Genomic DNA, 25,418 nt, shown 5'->3' on the forward strand with positions numbered 1-25,418 from the left:
CTTGTGACTCTATGTTGCTGATAGAGTTTAGCAATACAAGCCAAAGCACTGTCATCCCCTCAGTAAATTGATGAGTTCCACATTCCTTTTCAGTCACAAATGAAAAAGACCAATGGGGGATAATTACAGAGACAATATATCATGGATATTAAAGCAAGTTTTATACGTATGGTGAGAGAGAGAGAGAGAGAGAGCAAAAGCATTAGTATAGTTCTACCAAATTGTACCATTGAGGTGATTTATGTGCTGATACAATCCAATGAAGTATTACAGTTTTGAATTAACACATATGGCAGGGGCTATGTGATTTTATGAATAAATTTTATAAATGTGGACTTGGTTTGTTGACCAGCTTTCTCTCATGAATTCCTAAGATCAGAGTGTGTTTTCTTGCAGAAGTGTTAAGTTAAATGTTATTTAGATTGTCATCCAGTAATTCTCAGTGTCATTGAAGGTTAAAAAATATATATATATCTTGCCAATCAGTTCTATCAATTTCACTGTGAGAATCTACTATTTGCTATTATAAAAGAAGGAGAAAATGTATAGTGTTCCTTGGTCAGAGAACTGACAAGTACACAAGGAAGCTTGAAATGTAACAGATTATCCAAAATCTTACTTGCCATTTTAACAATTCCTCATGACAGTGCTTGAGTGTGAGAGAATATTCAGCCAAGCAAAAAAAAAAAAAACTTGAGTTCCAATTTCTTTCTGGTAAAGCTTTGGAAATGCTCTTGACATAAAGAAAATAAAACAAGAGGACAAAACCTACAACAGTATTTCTTGAAGCCATCACAATCAATCAGGGCCTAGCACAGTCATAATAATGAAATCCATATGCTGGTAGGATTGTAATATTGGTCAATTAAATGGGTCTACTGTGCCTTGAAGGCCACTTTTGACTGTCATCCGTGGAGGAAAGATGTGAATAGAGTTTTCAAATTATTTAAATTCTTGATGCGAAATATAATCCTGCAACCTTTATTATTGAAACATACGGTTGTCCATAAAGTCCTTGTGCACTTTAAAACTTCAGTAACTTAGGTTCTATACAATATAAAATCAATCTGTAAAATGTATTGGAAAGGTAATTTATTCTAGTTTTTATGCACAAAAATAATTAATTTACTCAAATTTTGTTTGATAACTTTTTCAGATAATCTACCCTACCAGAGATGGCTTCAAAGAAGATAAAGTAAACTGCATCCTCTGGCTAGCAGAGCTTAAGTCCATATCAGCAGATAGAAAAAAATGTACGACACATTACACAAAAGAAGTGCCATTCAGAAATTCAGTTTTAAACTGATTGAAGAAGTTTAAAGAGACTGATTCCATGGACTGAAGGCCAAGATTAAATGAGGAGACTGTGACATCTGTTGGGGAAGCTTTTCAGCCAAGTCCATGAAAATCACTAAGACTGGCATCTCTGGAACTCATTGTTCCTAAAGCAATGGTGCACAAAATTCTTAGAATGAAATTGCACAAACAACCATACAAAATTGAAGCACATCAAATGTTGTTCAAAGAGAACTACCATGCAACATTAGCTTTCTGTCATGAGTTTAATGAAAATGTTGAAAATGATATCTTATCTCTTGACAATCTAATGTTTAGTATTGGGGCAATGTTTCACATTAGTGGCAAGGTTAATTGCCATATTTGAGGGACAGAGAAACCACAAGAAATCTGGGAAAATGAAAGAGATTCCCCTGAAGCCAATTTCTGGTGTGCCCACGGGGAAAAAAAAATTGATCCCTTCTTATTTTGAAGAAACATGGTTAATTGTTTTAGTTATCTTGCAGTACTACAGGATTTTTTATTCCTGTAGAAGAATAGAAGTTTAAAGAGAAGCCAGTGTAGTTTTTCAGCAAGATGAAACTTGGAATGTTTGACAATTTTTAAACAGTCTTCACAAACAGAACTGGCAGAGGTGGGCTGGTTAGCTCACCAGCTCTCTCTCCTGATTTGCCCCCATTGGACTTTTTTTTCTTTCTTTTTTTTTACTTCTATGAGGATATGTTAAAAGTGTGGTTTATTCCTCAAAACCTTGCTCCTCTTTAAACTGCCTTCTTACCAAGATCACAAATGGAATTAATGCTGTAACTGAAGCACCTGTAGAACATATTTTTGGAATTGCAAAGTGATGCTATACTTTGTATTAGTAAATGTTGGAGGTTATGTTGAATTTTAACAATGTTATACAGTAAAAGTCTGAAAGTCTGAAAATCCGGACTATCAGACACTAGGTCAATCCAGATTTTCCCGATTCTGAGTCAGTGCTTTTAAAATTCAAATTTAAGATGGAATAAAGAAGAGATGACGAGTTAAATTTTGACAATTTATTCATTAGCAAATAAAGCATTCTTCGTTAGCAAATAAAGCATTCTTCGTTTATCGAAATGAGCAGTTTTAAAGAAAAATAAAGTCAACACCTGACAAAGATGTAAACAAAATTTTTCACCACAAAAAAAAAAAAAAAAAAAACGTGTAATGCTTGAAATCGTGTTTAAAAATGAACAATGTAAAAGAAATATCTAACTGTCTAATACCATGACAAGTCTTGAAATTCCTAAGCCATCCATCACTAAATGTGCACTGATTCAGCGTTCATTTGCTCCTTAAAAGACCTTGCTTTGGCAATAAGCATCGGTCCAGAAATTGCCATACCTTCCAATCGTTTTAGTAAAAACCATTCGTACAACACTTTATCAAGATTCTCTAATTTTAGCCAATATAAACTTTTTCTCTCAGCAATTTTATTGTAAGGTTCAAGACGAGACTGTGAATTCTAGAATTTTATTCTTTGCCTTTTTTATATCGTAAATTGTAGACTTTGTAAATTGTGTTTCCATTAAAACAGTATTGCTCACACCACTTTCTTGTTTCTTAATTATTTCAAGTTTGTCACTCAATTTCAACGTGTTCTTCTTCTTTCTCTTCGCACCATGAAGTTTATCTATTTTAGGAGCCATTATTATGGGCTTGTAAATACGTATGCTATATACAGTAAATGGAAAGAGTAGGACAAAAATTACAGCACTGCCACAGTTTGATTGCTAGTTTCAAAATGGCGAATGCGAGCTTCCTTGTTGTCACTGGGCATCTGTAGCACTCACGCATGCACAAAAGTCCACTAAATTTAAAAAGTTCCAAGTATGCAGGGACCAGGCATAACATCTTTCTCATCCCTACCTAAAGCTGGTCCTGGTTTATGCAGTTGTGAGATATGAACAAGGGGTGAATACCTCAAACCTCGTATTTTTTTTATATTAATGGTTACATTACATTATTAGACAGGCATTTACATTACCAGATAATGATATATAAGAAATAATGCAACTAGATTATTATCAAAATTAATAAGATTTCATTATTACAACATGCATTTAATTTAATTCCTTTCTTAATTCAGATACCGTGGACTGGAAAGCTTCCACAACTCTCCATGGGATCCTAAGGAAAACCTTCCATCTGATTATAATAGAATATTTCAGATTTATAATTTCAACAGCACGAAGAAAAACATTTTATCAGAGCCAAAGGATGGTGCGCTGGTAAGTAGTAGCATCTGTATTCTGTTAAAAGACTCATTATAAAGTTTCCTGTTATGGCTTCAACACTTTCCTATAGTAATCAAGTAGTTGGGTTGTTTTAACTGCCTCTATGCCTGATGTATACATATTGAAAACATTTGTGATCTATTTTAGGAGATACAAATAAAGATTTTAGATTGTTTTATCCTCCAACAATAGCAGATGATGATATTTTAATTTCAATACATAGAGTAATCAAAAAGTTCAGGAAATTAACTAATATTTGGGTAAGGTTACTACTTTAAAGGAGATCCATCTTTTGGAACCTCTAATAGTTCCTGTGTTGCCCTCTGAATAATTTCCTCAGTTGTTGCAAAATTTATACCTTTCATGGGGTTCATAAGAAGCTAAATCCAGTGAGTATGTATGATGGGACATGGTGATGGAGCGCTTCACAAGAAATTGTTGAATTGAAAGCATCAAATCTGAACAGTCATTGCCAAAATGGGAGTGCATATTCCCTGAAGCCCACTTTTCCAGCCAATTTCTCCAAACAGCATTCCACAATCACTATAAAACTTTTTGTAGTGCTCCTGGTTCGCTGCTTGACATGCATGACAGATTTACAATGAACGGTGGCCTGTGAGTCATAAAATATGATGGATGTAACCTTCACATTTGATTGATATTGGTTTTTTTGCTGGGTGGAGCTTGGAGAAGACAGTATTCCATTGAGAGGGGACCAGTCTGCCTTTTTTTTTTTTTTTTTTTTTTCAGGTCATATCTGTACACTCATAATTTTTCACTAGTAATAACATAAGGAACAAAACTGTGGGTCAGCAGCATTCACATTTAAGAAGGTTGTATCGCTACTTCCAGTGGGACCTTAGTCCCACTGGAAGTAGCGATAGTTGGTGACTCATTTATCGGGAAATGGGAAATATATTGTGCAAAAAGGACCAGTAGAATAGAATCAGGTATGTCTGCCAGGAACTAAAGTTAAGGACATAAAATGTCCATGCTTTTATAAGTCAATCCAGATATTGTTATACATGTTGTTATTAATGACATTAAGAGTAGGTGATCTGATGATTTAGTAACAAGTGCAAAGCAGTGTTTAGAAAGTTGATAGTTATGATTGAAATTGAAAGTGCCGGCAATTCTGCCTAAATACGATAGGATTCAAGATCAGAATCTTATCAGTTTGGCCCTGGAGAGACTGTGAAAGGCTCATGGGGTAGAATTTTTCACAGCGTGCTCTGTGATTATTAACAAGAGAGAGTTTTTACAGGGATGGAATACACTTAAATAGGAGGAGTGCAAAAATATTTGCTGATGCTGTTGAGGCAGTATTAGGTGGGTCAGAAAACTGCTAGCCTCGGGGATGCAGCCTAATAGATTAACAGTAATTACAGGCAGAGATGAAATTGATACTTGCAGGATTTGTCACTCACACATTAGCAGGACTTATGCTGATTTATTGAATTACTGTTTTCTACAGCAGCAGCACGTTAGAGTAGTGACAAGAGAAAGCAATACTCTTGATCTAATTATCATCAGTGATTCTTCATGCATTAAGAATCTGCAGATGAAAGAGCCACTAAGTGGCAGTGTCCATAGTGTATTGATATGGGATTTATTAAAGATGTAACTGCCATCGAGCCAAAGGCTTTTGTAAAGGTGGCAACAGTGGCCTCAGACAGGTTTTTTTTTTTTTTCTTTCAATTCTATACAGTGACCAACTAATGATGCTACCAGCAATAAATTCTAAATGGGAAGCATTCAGTGATGCAATTATAGAAGCTACTAGGCTTTTTATGCTGACTAGAGATACTGTTCAAGGTTTAGACCTAAAAACATGTGGTTATCACATGTTAGATGAACTGATGATATTTGTGGTAGAAAAGAAAAATGCATGGTATGCATATAAATTATCAGGTGTTACAAAGCATATGGTAGATATAAACTAGTCTGTAATCAAGTCACAAAGCAGGTTAGTCAAGCTAAGGCAGATTAATGGGAAGTCTCTGTCAAAGAATGCCAAGAAAAGCAGCAAAGGCTTCTTTACTTATATTAACAGTAAAAGAAAGGGATTGAATTACATGGGTCCACTTGATGTTTAGAGTTTAATTGTTGATGATTTTGCTTAGATCGCCACAAACTGAATTGCCGTTTTGCATCTACATTCACATGTGAGGAATTGTTTTTAGGGATACTGATGCCAGAATCGTGTCAAATTGTAATAGGGTGGTAAATGACTTTGTGATAACTGAAAGGAAAATGAAAGAGAAGCTGTTGAAGCTAAATGTAAAAAAAGGCAACTTCAATGGATATGAACTATTTCAGTTATATTAAAGGAAGCAGCAAAAGAGGTAAGCAAACCTTTAGCCATGATTATGAGAACATCCTTGGATCCAAATATATCTCCTATTCCAAAAGGGAATCAGAGGGTTGCATGAATTGCAGGCCCGTTAGCTGGACTTCCATTCCAGGGAAAATAGTGGAGTCACTTGTTGAAGAAGTAATGCAGGACCATCTAGACAGAAATTCAGCCACAGCATGGATTTGTTAAGGGTTAATCTTGTTTAACCAACCTTATTGGATACTATGACACAGTAACAAAGGAACTAGATGCAAATAATTAATTATTTTTATATCATATACTTAGATTTCAGAAAAATTTTTGATACTGTTGCACATAAAAGTCTACTATACAAATTGTGGCATTACGGGCTAGTTACTGCTGTGGATAATGGGATGGTGGTTGAGTGGGAGAAGACACAGTGGTTATCAGTGGATGCTACTTTTCTTGGACTAGTGTTATTAATGGAACCTTCTGGGACTCACTGCCAAGCTCGTCGTTTTCTATATTTATTAATGATACTGATCATGGCATATCAGACTTAGTCTAAGTGTGCAGATGATATGAAGGTTGGCAGGTGATTAATCACAGTAATCAGGGGTATGCTCTTGCAACAAAATCAAGACAAGTTAGGCAGATGGGCTGAGAAGTGGCAGTTGAAGTTTAACGTTGACTGATGGAAAGTACTTCATATGGGGAGCATTAATTCCAGATTAACATACCAACTGTGTGGTACCACACCCAGATTAGCAGAGAACGAAAAAGACTTGTGGGTAATCGTGCAGCCAGATATAAAGTCCTTTATGAAGTGCCAACAGGCTTCCAGGACAGCCCATGGATTTTGTCAATGAAATATAGCAATTTTGGCAGCAGGGTGAAGGAAGCTGATTATCCCACTGTATAAGACAATGATCGGGCTACAACTTGAATGCTGCATACAGCTCAGTGCTGATGGAACTTCCTCTTGCTCAGAGATTAAACACATGTGAGGAGTATAAATCAAACTGAGGAAGGCTGATTGCACAATAGATGTGCAGATATTTAGCTTTGAACAGCATGTGGTAGATTGTTCAAACAAATTCCAATCTTGTGTTGTTTAGTTGGGTAGCTTGAATAAATTCAAGGAAAACTAGACACACCATTAGAATTGATGGACAGTGGGAAGTGTTGAAGCTAAATGTAAAAAAAGGCAACTTCAATGGATATGAACTATTTCAGTTATATTAAAGGAAGCAGCAAAAGAGGTAAGCAAACCTTTAGCCATGATTATGAGAACATCCTTGGATTCAGGAGAGATCCATATGGACTAGTGATATCCAAATATATCTCCAATTCCAAAAGGGGATCAAAGGGTTGCATGAATTGCAGGCCCGTTAGCTGGACTTGTTCAAACAAATTCCAATCTTGTGTTGTTTAGTTGGGTAGCTTGAATAAATTCAAGGAAAACTAGACACACCATTATAATTGATGGAATTGATGGCTCTCATTTCTTTTGGTTGATGCTGTATAGGCTTTCTTGCACTGTGTGCAATTACTAATACTAATATGATATTTGAAATGTTTTAAAAAAATTTTTATCGTTTTTCAAACTGAACTCATCACATTTAGTCAGTAATGACCAAATATCATCTTTAGCACATTCCACACAAAGAAGCCAAATTTGTGTGTAAAAATGAAACTGTGATTGACAAAGGATGCATGTAGTTTATTTATTTCCATTAGTGTTAATTACTGAACTTAAAGGGGTGCTGTTACTATTATATTGAGGACCTCTCTGCTTCTGCAAGTATGTTAATAAAAATAAATAGCTAAACTGGACTTAACCTCATCCTTGTCACAATTAAAGAAGAGGGCAGTTTGGTTAATTAATAACTCATCTTTAACAAAGTCTCTCCACTCTGTCTCGTAGACATACTGTTTCTGCTGCATGCCTTTTCTACAGATACTTTCATGGGCACTGCTCTTCTGAATTAGCTTCTATAATTCCCGCTCTCTCTCTTTCAAAACAGTCCGAACACATGCTGCCACCAGCTAACATCGATTTACTGTCCAACTTCAGACTCACAGAACCAACTTTTCATCTTCCTCGTTTATTCATTCATCTGCCATTTTCTGGAACAACCTTCCTTCATACGTATTTCCTGAAAATTAGTCTACAGAAGTTCAAGTCTAATGTCAACAAATATCATCTTTCATCTTCTCAACCTCCATCCCAAGCACGGCTAAGTACTATAGGTTCTAATACCTCTCGTTTGAGGTTTTCATTTTAAAAAAAAAATTGTTTTGATTTCTGGGATTGAGGCTACTGTATGTGTGTCTGCATATTCTGAAGAGCTTCATAGTAGGTTAGTTTTTGAAATAATTTTGAAGTTTTTTTTTAATATCCCAAACTGTAGTTTATATATAGTTTGAATTCCTTTAGGTAAGTATTTGGAAAGCTACAGCTTAATATTTTGATGCCTTTGTTATTGATATTTTGGCCAGAACTTTAACTTTCATTGTGTAGCTAGCTTAAATTTAATTTCACTAACGGTTAAAAGTTTTGTCAGCAATATAATTTCTTTGTTAATATAAATTCCATGGTATATTGTAAGTTTAGATTTGTAAAGTATTTGGAAAGCTACTACAGCTTAATACTCAATACTCAATAGCCTTTGTTATCATTTTACTGGAAATTTCATAACTTTTGCTGGATAGCTTAAATTTAACTTATTTGAGTGGTTAAAATTTTGCCAACAGTTTAATTTCTACAATATTTTGTTGACATAAATTCTTTTAATTTCATAAATTTTGTAAAGTTCAAATTTTATTTAAATAATGGTTGCTACAAGATCCATTTACAATCCAAAGTCCAAGGACATCAGGACTCAGATGGAAATGTCTGCAGGAATTTCTGGTGTGAGTTGTGACTTAATCTTTTGTATCGCCTGTAGCATGCATTCTAAGGCAGATCTAGTAGAGACCTATCTAAACTGATGATTTTTTTTTCCTTTGGCAGCTGATGTAAGGCATGTACCAATCTCAAATTAGAATTTGGTATGTTACAAACAGAATTTTAATCACTGAAGAATTGTAACTGGGAATTCATCAGGGACTAGAGTATCTCAAGACCTGCCAAGTGATGCACTCCTGATTCGGGTCCCAGAAAAGAATAGTCAAGTGCAGACTGCCCTGGTCAAAGGTGATCTAGTTTTATTTGTGGATTCTATTGTCAGGGAAACAGGTAACATTTTTTGTAATAAGGATAGATGGTCCGGAATCAGTTGTGTTTGCCAGGAGCAACAATTGATGACGTTATCAACAGATTTTCAGATAAGTAAAGAGAGCATTATTATTCATGTGGAGACTAACGATATTAATGTTACAACGCTTGAGCATCTGTTGGATAAATATTGGACTATGCTGAAAAAATGCCGTGAGTTAGGTCAGAATGTGTGTCTGCAATTCTGCAAGGACACGATAGGAGGGATTATATGCTGAAAGCCTTGGGGATTAACTCAAGACCTGAGGGAATCTGCAAGACTCTGGGAGAGAAGTTTTTATCAGCATGGCCCACATTTGTATGCAGAAGGGATCTATTTTGCAGAGATGGTATTCATTTGAATAAAGGTAGTGCAAGGATTTTTTTCAATATCAGGATACCTTAAGGGTTCAGGGAAACTGCTAGTTAGAGGGGAAAAAGAGTAATTTAGATCTGCATTTATCTGATTATATGAGTCAAAGTAATGCTTGCATGCTCCTCAAGAATTCTTGTTTGTTGCACAGCAGCCAATGCAATAAAGTGTTCTGAGGGTAGAAATGTTTCAAATGAGAAAGTATAGGGTGTTGGGATGCAAACCTAAGTAACTTCAAGGGGTGTGTCAGGATCGTAAACTATAGAAAATTACTTAGTCTTAATTGTGTCTACAGTAATGTCAGGAACATTGTCAGTAAAATGGTTGAATTTGAACTTTGGTTAGGACAGCTAATGTTGATATAATGGGGCTAACAGAAACATGGTCCCTGCCTCGAAATTGGTGAAGACAAGTTCTGCTATGGCATGGTTTCTTAACCTATAGGTCGCGACCCAAAATTGTGTCAATTGGCATATTGAGTGGGTCGTGAAATATTTTCAACAATAACAATATTCTTGCCTAATAACGTACAATACGTTACAAATGTACAGAAATCATTTTAAAAATCTTTTGAGCCATTTCGCATCGAAAGTAACAGCTTCTCGGTATTCAGAATTCGCTGAAACTTATCATACACTGGTTTATGTTGAGAACTGATCCACAAAGAACACTGTTCAGTCAACATGTTACCATACCGCGATGCACAGAGCTGAAATAATTTCTTGTGGGATTACATTGATGTTCTTTTATACAAGTGTTAGCATTATTTTTGTATACATATAGATTCTTAAAATTTAACCTACCCATAATGCCAAAACGTTAATACAAAGAAGCATTCTTAGAGCTAAGTTTCACCTGCATTAATGATTGTGGAGTAGACAAACTACAGTGTATACTATGTAGTGAAGTTTTTTTTTTTTTTTTTTTTAAAGAAAAAACAGATCAAAAGACGGTGTTTGGATGCTTCCTATCATGTTGCTTGGCATATTGCCAAGCAGAAGAAGTCTCATACCATTGGGGAAAATCTTATAAAACCAGCTGCTATTGATATGGTGCGTATTACCTGCGGAGATGAAATTGTGGAAAAAGTGCAACAGATTCCCCTGTCAAATGATACAATTCATGTGTGCATCATAGACATGTCGAAAGATATTAAACAACAACTAATTGCAATTATAAAAATTGGTCATATATTTAGTATTCGGCTTGATGAATCGGCTGATGTAAGCAACGACGCTCAACTCATGGTTTATGTACGTTACCCAGGTGGAAAAGATATGGAAGAAGACATCTTTGCAGACCAATGACCACTACAACAACAGGAGAAGATATTTTTCAAATGGTAGATTCTTTTTTCAAGGAAGGAGGATTGAATTGGATTCAATGTATGCACCAATGGTGCACCAGCAATGCTAGGGGCTCAGCAAAGTTTTCATGCAACATGTTTCAAAGGTAAGCCAAAATTGTAGAAGAAAAGAAACTTGCCTCTTTTCCGACCCTTAATCAACTTGTTGAAGATACAAATATTAATTTCACTGATGCTGACATACGAGAAATTATCATCAGACATTTAGAAAACCTAATATTAGAATTTGATCGGTATATTCCCGAAGGAGATATCTTCAAATGTAATTGATACGAATGCCATTTAATTTTGAAGTAAATGAATTGCATGAAGATTTTGTCAATATTAATAACCTATAAGAGCAACTCATTAAAATACAAAGTGACGAGGCACTTCACTACACTTTTAACAAAAGCACCGAGTCTTTGTGTGCATTCTGGTTGAAATTAAAAAGCGGAAAGCCAACATTAGTAAACGAAGCACTGAAAGTACTACTGCCCTTTGCAACAACATACATATGCAAATCAGGGTTTTCAAGTCTTAACTATAACAAAAATCAGATTGCAAAACAGACTGCATTCTGAAGATGACCTAAGGTGCAGCCTAACTAATATAACACCAAGATTTGATGAGCTTTCAAAACTTATTCAAAGCCAAGGTTCACATTAATAAGATTTAATGTTGTTACCAATATAGTAATCATCTTTTGGTTATATCTCATATTGTGAATGCCTTCACGAGTTGCCATGGTATTGTACTACCTCGAATAAATAACTCTTCACCAGTGGAGAAGACTACTGTTATTTATTCTCAGCGAATACCACCACCCAGACGGCACCGTTTCAAAGTTTTTTGGCTTCTCTTCGGTGGGTGGGCAGGTGCCTTGGTGTTGCAATAGTGACAACCCAGTTATGAAGTATAACTTCACAATACGAGAGATGCCTGATGGTGTGCAGTGATATACACTATAAAATATTTAAGGGCAAAGGCCTCATGCTATGAGCTATAATGATTGACATGTAGGTTAGTGCAAAAAGCATCATTTTAACATAGCCATCTACCAGAGTAGTAAAATTAATTAATTAAATTGGCATCTCATTGTGAATGCCTTCACAACGAGTTGCCATGGTATTGTACTACCTCGAATAAATAACACTTCACCAGTGGAGAAGACTAGTGTTATTTATTCTCAGCGGATACCACCGCCCAGACGGCACCATTTCAAAGCTTGTTGGCTTCTCTTCGGTGGGTGGGCAGGTACCCTGGTGTTGCAATAGTGAAAACCCAGTTATGAAGTATGAGTCTTCTCCACTGGTGAAGTGTTATTTATTCGAGGTAGTACAATGCAATGGCAACTCGTGAAGGCATTCACAATATGAGATATAACCAAAACAATGCCAATTTAATTAAGTAATTTAACTACAGTAATACCCCGAAGTTACGCAATAGGTGGGTCCGACGAAAATCGCTTAAGTCGAATTTGCTTAAGTCGGGCTACAACTTTGCATATAAATACATATAAATTTTGTTTAATTGGGACCAAAGACTAACAAAAACACTAGTTTAGAAGAAAAATATTTAATAAAATTGCAGTTCTTTATACATATTAATACAAAATATGTATTAAAAAAATAAATGAGTTACGTAAAAAAGTTATTTCGATGTCGATGGCTTCATAAAATCTAACAAATTCGTCTGACGACACAGTGCCTTCATTTTTTTTCACGCAGAATTTCTTCGTAGCAAGCTAATATTTTTTTTTATTCCTTGCTTTGTAGCTATAATGTGTTCTTCATTGCAGTCTGTTTTCTAAAATTTTTAAGCCCTTTTCAATTGAGCTGAGACCTTCTATCAAGCTTGCAATTGTCATGTGCTTTTCTGGTGGAACTGGGTCTGAAGTGTTGGATACTTCAGTGACGTTTTGCTCACGCATCTCTTTGAGCTCATTTATTGTCAGCTCCTGACTATGTGAATCCAACAGCTCGTTCACATCATCACCATTGACTTCCAAATCTAATTGCCTGGCAAGATTAACAACTTCTTCTTCACATGATCAGTTTCTGGCATTGTTTTCATCTCGGTTTTGAAAAAAAATGGACAAAGTTACTTCCAGACACCATTCAATGTTTTTTTGTGAATTTCATCCCACGATTCTTCAATGATTCTTATGGCATCTAAAACATTGAATTGTTTCCAAAAGTCTTTAACAGATATCTCACTATTTTGTCTCATAGCTTCATTCAGACGTGCAAACGAATGCCTCTTGTAGTAAGCCTTGAATGTTTTGATGACTCCCTAGTCCATCGGTTGAAACAAGCTGGTTGTGTTTGGAGGCAAAAATACAACTTTCACACGTTGGTCAAAATTAATTAGGGTGGCAGGAGGGTGACCGGGTGCATTGTCAATAAGAAGCATCACTTTAAATGGAATCTGTTTAGACTTGCAATAACGTTCGACTTCAGGTATGAAGTGGTGACCAAACCAGTCCTCAAAAACGGAAGCTGTCACCAAGCTTTATGATTTGACTTCCAAATCACTGGTAAGCTAATTTTAGATATACGCTAAACGAAAAAATCAAGAACCGCGTAACTCCGAGTTCGCATAAATTGTGGTATTACTGTACTTTGGTAGATGGCTATGTTAAAATGTTGCTTTTGCATTAACCTACATGTTAGTCATTCTACCTCATAGCATGAGGCCTTCGCCCTTAAATATTTTATAGTCAATATAAGTAATGTATTTTGTATTATTAAAATATAAAATGTATTTAATTGTTATCTGTATGTGTATTTTATTAATCTTTGCTTGGGTCACGGCTCAAAACAGTTAAGAAACACCGTGCTAGGGTATGTACAATGTATTTAGGAAAGACAGAATGGAGGGAGGGAACGGGTCATGCTTCTTATCAAAAGCAGCTTGAGTGTGAAAAGAGCTTTTTCTCTTCACACATGAGTGACGATTATAGTCATTTCATATTTACAGATGATTGTTTATTCGAAAAACTTTTGAAGATAAAAGTAAGTAAGGCTCCCATAGTTGCTTAAACGAATTCAAGTAAAGCCTCAATTTCAAGGAAAAAGAGCCTATTGGTTCCTGTTAAATGTGTTGCGAGGATTTCAAGGGTTTTTTTGTCAAAACATTGGATTATAGAGCTAAACCACCCCATTATTTTTGTGATTTCTCTGCAAATTACTTCTTTTACCCCAAAATCAAATTTATTGTTTAAAAAAATTTTTGTAACTGCGCTTACTTTTATGTTCCTTCAGGGATAATGATATAAGTGTAAAGGACATTAAAGGTATTTCACAAAGGAATTGGTCAGTTAGCATTAGCAAAGGCACATGATGCAAGAAAGCAAGCTTATATAGCATCAGCCAAAAAAAAAAAAAAAAAAAAACACCCTTATTTCACCCATCCACTCACTCCAAATGTTTGTAAAGTTCTGCCTTGAATCTATTTAAACTATCAACTTACAACAACAGATGGAAGTTTGTTCCGGTAATCAACCGTCCACTGACTAAAGGCAAACTTCCGCACATCTATCCTACAACCGCCTTTCCTCAATTTCAATTTATGCCCTCTCAGCCAATTATTCTGAGCAACAGGAAGAATCCCATCAGCATTCAGCATGCTCAAACCATTCAAATCTTTATACACCTCAATCAGATCACCTCGCAGGTGCCTAGTCTCCAGACACTATAATTTGCAAAACTTAAGCCTTTCTTCATAAGAGCAACCCTTTGCTCCTTTCCCTAATCTTGCTGCCCTTCTCTGTATTCGTTCCAACAGCTCTACATTATCCTTCTTGAAGTGAGGCCTCCAGACTTGTATAAAGTACTCAAGATGAGGCCTGACCATATACAAGGGAAAAATCACCTCCTTATCCCTGCTAGAAAAATTCCTGTATATCATTGAAAGACACATGAGCTACTCTTGCAGACCGTCTGCACTGCTCAGAAAACTTCATATCTGCCTGCACAGTTACCCACAGGTTCTTTTCATTCTCTACCACTGTCATTGTGGTACCACAGAGTTGATATGTTACTCTGGGATTATTTCTTCCCATATATGATACTTTACATTTGTCAATGTTAAACTTCATTTGCCACCTCTCAGCCCATCTGCTCAACTTTTCTAGATCCTGTTGCAGCAGTGTACTGTCATTGGTGTCATTAACAACCATACCAACCTTCGTGTCGTCTGCAAAATTGGACATTAAGCCTGATATACCATCATCAATATTATTTATAAATACAGAAAACAACAATGGACCAAACACTGAACCCTGAGGGACTCCACTAATAACATTAGTCCACAAAGAGCAGTGTCCAATTACCACTCTCTCTGTCTTCTCCTGCTCAACCATCCCTTTCTTTATCCATAGCAACAATTTGCCTCCAATGCCACACTGCTCCAATTTGTGCAGCAGTCTTCCATGTGCAACAGTATCAAAAGCCTTTCTAAGATCCAAGTATATAATATCAAAGTTATTCCCTGCATCCAGTTCTTTTGTGACTGCATCATAGTATCCAATCAAATTGGTCAGGCAAGACTTCCCCTTAACAAAACCATGATGTGTCCGAGCTATAACTGAAGTCTTGTCTAGATGATCCTGCAGTGCTTCTCTAACCAGTGCCTCCATTAATTTTCCTGGAACAGAAGTGAAACTAACAGGTCTGTAATTACTTGTCTCTCCCTTTGATCCTCCTTTGTGGATTGGGGTCACATTTGCACATCTCCAGTCCATGGGTACCTCCCCTGAGTCCAGGGAAGCTCTCATATTTATGGCTAAGGGTTTGCTTACATCCTTTGCTGCCTCCTTTAATAGAACTAGATAGATTCCATCCACCCCAGGTGCCTTTCTTGTGTTTATCTTCAACAATTTCTCCTCCATTTTATGCTCAGTTATTACAAGATTATCTAGCTTACTGTCAGAGTTGAATACACCTCTGGCATTCCCCTCCCTGAATAACTCCTCATGTATGAATGTCGATGCAAAATATTCATTTAATTTATTAGCTACCTGAGCAGGATTGTCAACAGTTGAACCATCGATATCAAGTGGACCAATCTGATTCATCCCCTTCCTTCTAGAGTTTACACAAGTAAAGAACTCTTTGCTGTTTTTCTTTGCATTCTTTGCCACAGATTTCTCGTAATCGGCCTTCACCTGCCTAACCTCCTTAGTCAGTTCAAATGTATATGAACTGACTAATTCCACGAGTGCACAATCTCACATTTTTTGGGAGTTTTTAATTATATAAATGATTATGTTCCCAAGTGTGTAGCAAATCATGGCAATTACTTGTACAAATATTAAATGCTTTTTTTTTTTTTTTTTTTGCATTCTAACAGTTGGTTTTTTTTAGTTGACCTAGTTCTAGACCTTAATTTTCAAACCTTACATGTTATGCCCATAGAAATGGAATTTCTATTCATGTTGCATTTAGGTGAGATCAAAGATCACTGAATAAAAGCTTTAAAAAAATTCTGTAATAGTGATTACTACGTTTCATAAGCACATTTTCTTTTGTTTATCCTTGAAAGAGAAAAAAAGTTAGCAAGGATGCTTATTTTATAAATATTAGTATTATAACTTTTATTTGACATGTTTTTTTTCTTGGTTTGATTTTTCAGCCAGGTTGGTATGTAACTGTTCATATCATCAATGTTCCTAAAAGCCTGTTTGGTAAGTAACTTGCCCTTTGGTACTTTGCTTAACCTTTACAAATTGCTTAAAAATAACTATTTTAAAATAGGATTATATCTTTGTAGAGGTATTTGTGCTAACCATTGGGATAATAAACTTTTGTTCTGGCTGGATTATGACTTATCTGTACAATGAATTTAGTGTTCAAACTGCCAAAACCCAAAAGTCAGTTTAAAAAGGGTGAGGTAAAACTCAGTTTTGGTAATGCATATGATTTGTAAATTTCATCCCTAACAACAAATGTCATTTTTCATTAAAAGTACTTGAAATCTAAAGCAAAATTTTTATTATTTACAAGTGTGTAAGAAAGAAGGGGGGATTATCATATTCACAAATAAGCATTGCGTTAACTTTCTTTGCATGCAGTCTGCAGCCACTTCAGGTGCACTTCAGATCCTCACTGCAAAGTGGATCTGTAATGGAGTATACTACATATGGTAAGAAATGGTTTGCCTGCCTTGTTAGTACAAGAGTTATAAAAAATTAGAATGCTAGTAAAGGTTGGCTTTATCTTATCTGAAGGTAAGAGAACCATCAGTTTTGTAACAGAGGTGGGAGTATAGATGGACAGAAATTGTGTTCAGTAGCTTTTGCAAGAGACCACATTTTTCAACTACCATTTGGAAAAGAAACAAGTTTTTTTATTCTTAACCTGTTCAAAATCAATTTGTATTGATTAATAATCGCTTTATAATTGTTGGAAAGGTTTATTGTAGGCAGAAAATGAACCTGGAGATTTGGATCTTGAATGGCCTTGACACATTTATTTGAAAACCAAGGTTTTTAAGGTGGAATATGGAATAAAGTATTTCATCATTATGAGTCTAATTTCACTGCATAATCTGAGCAAATGTTTAGGTCAGAAGATTTAAAAGAGTAATTCATCCAAGTAAAGAAGAATAGAAATCTTGCAGGTCATCCCATTTCACATTCATTTAATGCCAAATGACATGAGGCCGAGAATAGCCATTAGAGAAGACTCCATTTGAGAAGAGACCATTACCAAGTTTATCTGGGATGACTAAAGAGCATCCAGTATTCGAACTATCCAACGGATGGCAGTTCAGGCCCCCCCACCAGCAATTAAACACTAATTAATAGTTAAAATTGCCCATGTCTCCCACAACACTCAGACAATGACTTAAAAACTGTCAGGATAGCAGTATTTTGCACCCTGACAGAAACCTGACATGACAAAACTGGAATGACCCGGGTGCCCCCCCCCCCCACTGCCATGTGTAGGAACCTGGGGCCAACACCATATAAGTAAACGTATATGGGAGGGAGATATACAGCAGCCAGGGAATGCAATATAAAATGAAAGATAAATGATTGAGAATGAAAGCCAGAATGAATAGACTGGGCACTGAGTGAAAGAGTCAATTAGGAATTATGGCAAGAGAAAGAGTGACAGCATGAGCAAAAGAGAGAATGAATGAGTGTTATAGTGAATGGGAATGAGTGGAAGAGCAAATGTAATTGGCCGAAAGAATACAAAGTTAATAATAACTTACAACAACAACACACACTATCACCGCATTCTCCCCTGGCCTGCAAAAAAACTTGCAGCTAGGTCTGCACCACAACTGAAGAATAACAGTAAGTTGAGGTGCCCAGAGAGGGCAGTGCAGAAAGCGGGAGTTGAACAAATGAAATGAAAGCCAAAAGAATGAATGAGAGTGTAAGTGTGTGAGAAAAAGAACACAAACCATAAATGTTAGTTAAGTACACACTAACCCTAGTTTTAATATTTTATATTCTTTAGCCTAATTATTATGCATTGGCATATAAATTTATATTACACACCATTGCATCCCCCTTGATGTGTGAGAAAAAAGATGACTGTGTGGGGAGAGAAATATATATATATAACCTAATAGGGAAAAAAATTATTGTAAAATATAAGAAAAGAGTATAAAAAATAGAATGCAAGTAGAGTGAGAATGTGAATTATGAATGAAGTAAATGTGTCTCTCTCCCACCCACCCCACCAGGTGAGGGGGAGATTACTCCCCACACACTTTTTTAAATCTCTGGTCTCCACAGAATTCTGTCATACAGAGTACACAACACGGAGATGAGGGAACCCTGGTGCCTTCAGACAACTAACACATTTGAATGGGTTGAGCACGCTGAATTCTGATGGGATCCTTCCACTTGTTCAGATTACGAGCCTAAGGGGGCATAAATTCAAATTAAGAAAAGACAGATGTAGAATAGATGTGCGGAAATTTCTTTAGCCAGCGGGTGGTTAATTGCTGGAACAAACTTCCATCTGTCGTTGTGGAAGTTGATAAGTAGAATAAATTTAAGGAGGAACTGGACAGGCATTTGGAGGGAATGGTGTGATTTTTTTTTTTTTTTGGCTGATGCTGCATAAGCTCATACACTTGCTTTCTTGCATCACATGCCACGGCCACTTTACTTTACTCATAAGTGGAACCTGAATATCAGTTCCATTAGCATTTTACACTTCTGCGTAGAAAGCCCTAGCCTATCATACCTGGAAGAATGTCTGTGACAACTAGGGACTGTACTGACCACCAAATATTTTCTCCTTTGGAAATGGATTTTACTGTTATTTTATTTTATTTGTTATGATTTCCCTTTTACCAAGCATCTCATCCCAGATGTTATACATCAAAATAAGTAATTCATACATAGCCCAAAAGAGCTGATTTGCTATAACACAAAAAAAAAAAAAAAAAAAAAACCAAAAAAAAAAAAAATAAGAGAAGGTAGTGCAAACATAACTATCCAAGAGGCATTACTCTAGATATTCTAGATAATATTACTCATAATATTTTTCAAGGAAAAATAATTCTTTGTTTTGTGCCCAAGGCTTGCAATCAAAGTACTGGAAGAGCATCACAGTGCATTTTAGTAGAGTAGAACCTCAATTATTCTGTTTTCTAATAATCAAAGTCTGTTAACCATTGTCACCCCCAACTATGCTCAAACTGGAAAATATTAACCACCACATAGCTGTCAACACTTTGATTGTACAATAAGACTGTCTTTTTTTTTTTTTTTTTTTACTTGATTTGCCCCTTCTCCATCTTACAAAAATAAATAATAAAACTGCACTACATTTAGGCTCTAAGATTAAAATAACAGTTTAACGGTAAGCACGTTCGACAAATACAGAGGATTATGCAGCGATTAATGCTATATTAAAGGAGTGTAGATTTTAAATGAACAAATATTTTAAAACCTAAGAAATGTATTTATTGGAGACCGTTCGAATCAGCATGAAAACATGTTTATGCTAAGGAATCTTTGCAGGCTTTATGGTTTGGGAAAAAATTATTTTAAAATATATTCTACATAATTAATTGGTGGAAATACTGGACATTAATTAGACATCGAAGAAGGAAGAAGAGGGATAATAGCACCACCTTATGAATAAATTCATTGACTGAAGATATAATAACTACTTTTGCGAATCTAATGAATAATATATATCTGTTTACATACATAGACGACCTCTGAAAACAAGGAAAAAACCAGTTGTAATGAGCCTTCTGCACTAAGCAGGGCTATGCTGTAGTCACCTTTCCTCTTCAAGAGCATCTCATGGGATGCATGATGAATCTTCCTATGATTAAAGCCAGCCCCTTTCAAAATCGGTCATGTGGTAGGCAATGGCATACCACCACATTATCTGATGCCACAGAAACAATAACAAAACCAACTCTAAAAACTGCTGTTAAAGGAAGACCTGCAATTACGTGGAAGGATGGGATCAGTGAACTTTTTGGCGTGACACTTTGCGATACCGCTAGTACAGCACATGATCAGTGCAGTTCGAGGAATTTGTTGTGGCCACAGCAGCTCCTCATGGAACTATGTCACAGGAAAAAGACATTAAAATTGGATTTTTTAATTTTTTTTTAACTTGCTACTTATTTATTAGCATTAGTAGAGGCATATGATGTAAGAAAGCAAGCTTATGCAGCATTAGCCAAAAAAAAAAAAAAACCGCTCCTATTTCACCCCTCCGTTCGTTCCAAATACCTGTCCATTTCAGCCTTAAATTTATTTAGGCTATCAACTTCCACAACAAAAGATGGAAGAAAGAGAAGAATGATAATATATATGATATCAAAGTTATTCCCTGCATCCAGTTCCTTTGTGACCACATCATAGTATCCAATCAGATTGGTCGGACAAGACTTCCCCTTAACAAACCTATGCTGTGTCTGAGCTGTAACTGAAGTATTATCTAGATGATCCTGCAGTGCTTCTTTAATCAGTGCCTCCATTAATTTTCCTGGAACAGAAGTTAAACTCATAAATCTATAATTACTTGTGTCAGCCTTTGATCCTCCTTTGTGAATTGGGGTCACATTTGCACATCTCCAGTCTATGGGTACCTCCCCTGAGTCCAAGGAAGCTCTCATAATTATGGCTAAGGGTTTGCTTACTTTCTTTGCTGCCTCCTTTAATATAACTGGATAGATACGATCCACCCCAGGTGCCTTTCTTGTGTTTATCTTCAACAATTTCTCCTCCACTTTACTCTCAGTTATTTCAAGATTATCTAGCTTACTGCCATAGTTGAATACACCTCTGGTATTCCTCATGTGTGAATGTCGATGCAAAATATTCATTTAGTTTGTTAGCTACCTGAGCAGGATCATCAATGGTTGAACCATCGATATCAAGTTGTCCAATCTGATTCATCCTTTTGCTTCTAGAGTTTACATTGGTAAAGAACACTTTACTGTTTTTCTTTGCATCCTTTGCCAAAGATTTCTCCTAATCTGCCTTTGTCTGCCTAATCTCCTTTGTGATTTGGTTACAGACCAGCTTATATCTATCATAGGCTTACATGTCACCCATTAATTTATATGTATCCCGTGCATTTTTCTTCTCTGCCATGTCTCATTAGTTCATCTGACATCCACTTAGGGCTAAACCTTGAATAATATTTCTTAGTTGGTATGTAAAGCCTAGTAGCTTCCAAGATTAATTCTTTGAATGCCTCCCATATTGAATTTGCTGTTGGTAACATCATCAGTTTGTCCCACCGTATAAAATTTAAATACTATCTCAAAACACTGTAGTCGCCTTTACGAAAGCAAAAACCCTTCCCTTTACCCCTTATAGTGGTTACCTCTTTGAGTAAATCCCACTTCAGCACACTGTGATCACTGCCACCTAGTGGTTCCTTTATCTGCATATTCTTAATGCATGAAGAATCACTACTGATAATCAGATCAAAAGTATTACTCCCTCTAGTTGCCTCCCAAACATGCTGATGTAGAAAACAATGATCCAATAAATCCACAAAAGCCTTGCTACTGGGTGAGTGACCAATCCACAAATTCCAGTCAATATCCGGGAAATTAAAATCCACTATTATAAAACTCTGATTTACTGGCCCACTCTATTTCCCTGTACAGTTTTTTATTATACTCATCAGAGTCATTAGGCCTATAACACACTCCTATTCTCAATTTTGATCTCCCACTTCTTATGTCACACCAAACTGACTCAACACTGCATTATCCAGTGATGTCGACTGGCTGCACTTCCTTGAATTTTTTGTGTTTTTTAACTAATAGCATAACCCCTCCTCACTTCCTGTACACATTGTATTCCCTGAATTCCAGTTTTGCATTCCTTATAGTTGTGTGACACTGCATTTGATGTTTTAACCAACACCTCAAATTCATCAAATATACATGCACCTGTTCCTATTCTTAACTACTCTAACACAACCCATGTGTTTACTTGTACTACAATGACTCCCAGCAATATCTGAAATACCCTGCATCTTGTTTTCCAGACTGTTGCTCATTCCAATAAAAGTAGTGCAGGAATCACTTTCACCTCTGCCAGCGGCTACTGGTAATCTTTTAGTCCTTGTATCCCCCAAGTTAGCAGTTTTCTGACCCACCTAACACTGCCTCTATAGCATCAGCAAATATTCTCGCACCCTTTCTATTTAAGTGTATCCCATCCCTGTTGAAGCAGTCTCTCCTGTTAACAAGTACAGACCAGACTGAAAAAAATTCTACGTCTTGAGCCTTGCACAATCTTTCCAGGGCCGAAGTGATCAACAAGGCTCTCATCATATACTCTCTCCTATCGTGTCTGGGCAGAATTGTAGACACATTCAAATTCAATCCTAACTCACGGGTTTTTTTTTTTTTTTTCAACAGTGACCTGTACTTGTGAAGTAATTTCACTGGTCTCTTCCTCTTAATATCATTAGCGCCAAAGTGTACAACAATATCACCTTTTGTGCCCTTAAAAGATTATATCTGCTCTACAATGTAGTAGTAGTGGCATGTGATGCAAGAAAGCAAGTGTATGAGCTTATGCAGCATCAGCCAAAAAAAAAAAAAAATTTACTGAACAATGTTCCGTCTAAATGTTTGTCCAGTTCCTCCTTAAAATTATTTAACCTATAAACTTCCACAACGACAGATGGAAGTTTGTTCCAGCAATTAACCACCCTCTGGTTCAAGGCAAATTTCTGCACATCTATTCAACATCTGTCTTTCCTCAATTTGAATTTATGCCCCCTTAGGTTCATAATCTGAACAAGTGGAAGAATCCCATCAGAATTCAGTGTGCTCAACCCATTCAAGGTCTTATACACCTCAAGCAGATCACCTCGCAGGTGCCTAGTCTCCAGCCGCTGCAGTTTGCAGAATTTAAGCCTCTCTTGGTAAGAGGATCCTTTCATTCCCCTCACCAATCTTGTTGCCCTTCTCCGTACACACTCAAGCAAATCTTCATTTCCTAAAATGAGTCCTCCAGACCTGTACACAGTACTCAAGACATGGCTTGACCATTGTCTTATACAGAGGGACAATCACCTTCTTTTCTCTGCTAGCAAAATTCTGTATATCAATGACAAAACCCCATGACCTGCCCGGCCATCCTGTCTGCATTGCTCAGAAAACTTCATATCTGACTGCACAATTACTCCCAGGTCTTTTTCATTTTCTACCGCCTTAAGTGTAGTACCACACAGTTGGTACGTTTCTCTGGAGTTACTTCTACCCATATGCAGTACTTTGCATTTATCAAAGTTAAACTTCAGTTGCCACTTCTCAGCCCATCTTCCCAATTTTTCTAGATCATGTTGCAGTAGCACACTGCCATTACTGTCATTAACAACCCTACCAACCTTTGTATCATCTGCAAACTTTGACACTAAGCCTGATATATACCTTCATCAATATCATTGATAAATATACAAAACAACAGTGGACCCAATGTTCCGAGCAACTCAATGTGCAATTATCCGAGCAACTCAATGAGTTGTTTTCTCATGCAGTTGGCAGCCTTAATCCCAGCAAGCATCACAGTACAACAGTACAGCATTAAAATGGTGACAGTACACTGTTACCATTTTAATGGTGTTGTGGCTGTCTGGCACCAAATCTCCAGTGACTGTAAAGAGATGTTTTCAATGGGTATTCAAGAACGATACCAGAAAGAAGCAGGTAGGCCTAGAGAATCTGCATATAAAGTTTTGAAATTTCAGGAAGTATTTACCCAGAGTCCTACAAAATGCCAGAAGGTTATCAAATTGTGGCAGGGTGCTTAATGATTTTGTAATAACGGAGAGCAAAGTGGAGGAGAAATTGTTGAAGTTAAACATAAGAAAGGCACCTGGGGTGGATGGGATCTATCCAGTTATATTAAAGGAAGCGGCAAAGCAACCACCGAACCCTGTGGAACTCCACTAATAACATTAGTCCACGAAGACTAGCACCCATTGATTTCCACCCTCTGTCTTCTCCCACTCAACCATCCTTTTATCCATTGTAGCAACTTACCCTTAATACCATTCTGCTCCAGTTTGTACAGTAGTCGTCCATGCCCAACAGTGTCAAAAGCTTTCCTGAAATCCAAGTATATGATAACAAAATTATTTTTTGCCTTCAGTTCCTTTTTGACCACATCATAGTATCCAATCAAATTGGTTAGACAAGACTCCTCTCCCTTGACAAACCTATGCTGTGTCTGAATTATTGCTGCAGTCTTGTCTAGGTGATTCTGCAATGCATCTTTAACCCGTGACTCTTTGATTTTAACCATTATTTTACCTGGAACAGAAGTTAAACTAACTGGTCTGTGATTACTCGTGTCACCCTCCAATCCCCGTTTGTGAATTGGCGATACATTTGCACATCTCCAGTCGGTGGGAACCTCCCCTGAGTCCAAGGATGCTCTCATAATTATGGCTAAGGGTTTGCTTAGTTGCTTTGCCGTTTCCTTTAATATAACTGGATAGATCACATCCACCCCAGGTGCCTTTCTTATGTTTAACTTCAACAATTTCTCCTTCACTTTGCTCTCAGTTATTACAAAATCATTAAGCACCCTGCCACAATTTGATAACCTTCTGGCATTTTCAAACCTTAATAACTTCTCATGTGTATATGTAGATGCAAAATACTCATTCAGCTTGTTTGCTATCTGAGCAGGATCATCAACAGTCAAACCATCAATATCAAGTGGACCAATTTGATTCATCCCCTTCCTTTTAGAGTTTATATAAGTAAAGAAATCCTTGCTGTTTTTCTTAGTATTTACATTTTCATCAACGTTTGCCTCTGGCAGACATACCCTGGTCCTGTTCCACCTATCCATTTTACATACCATGTCCCCGTTTCCCTGACAATAGAATCACTGACAACTACTAGTTCGTGTGGGACCAGCGCATTCTGCCTTGGGGGTTGCCGCTGTGTTGTGTGATGATCAAGTGCAAGCTCTGGCTTCCATTAGCTTGAGCCTTTTACTTTGTTTTGCTGCTCTGGTTTGAGTCCTGATTTCGATTCAATTTCAATAAAATTCCAAAATTCAGTTCAATATTGTAACCCTAAAC

The 25,418-nt window shown here is 36.6% G+C and overlaps 1 protein-coding gene across 1 annotated transcript in view; it reads left to right on the plus strand.

Annotated features, from left to right (window-relative positions):
• Tsr1 (Tsr1 ribosome assembly factor) overlaps positions 1-25,418 on the plus strand; it is a 256,253-nt gene that overhangs the window by 157,225 nt on the left and 73,610 nt on the right. Inside the window, exons 14-15 of the mRNA XM_090371624.1 lie at positions 3,413-3,554; positions 16,492-16,543. Coding sequence (XP_090227750.1) covers positions 3,413-3,554; positions 16,492-16,543 — 194 coding nt within the window. The remainder of the gene's footprint in view (positions 1-3,412; positions 3,555-16,491; positions 16,544-25,418) is intronic.

This window comes from Mastigoproctus giganteus, chromosome 4 (assembly GCF_048544385.1).
Source record: "Mastigoproctus giganteus isolate SK-2022 chromosome 4, ASM4854438v1, whole genome shotgun sequence".
Taxonomy (NCBI): Eukaryota; Metazoa; Arthropoda; class Arachnida; order Uropygi; family Thelyphonidae; genus Mastigoproctus; species Mastigoproctus giganteus.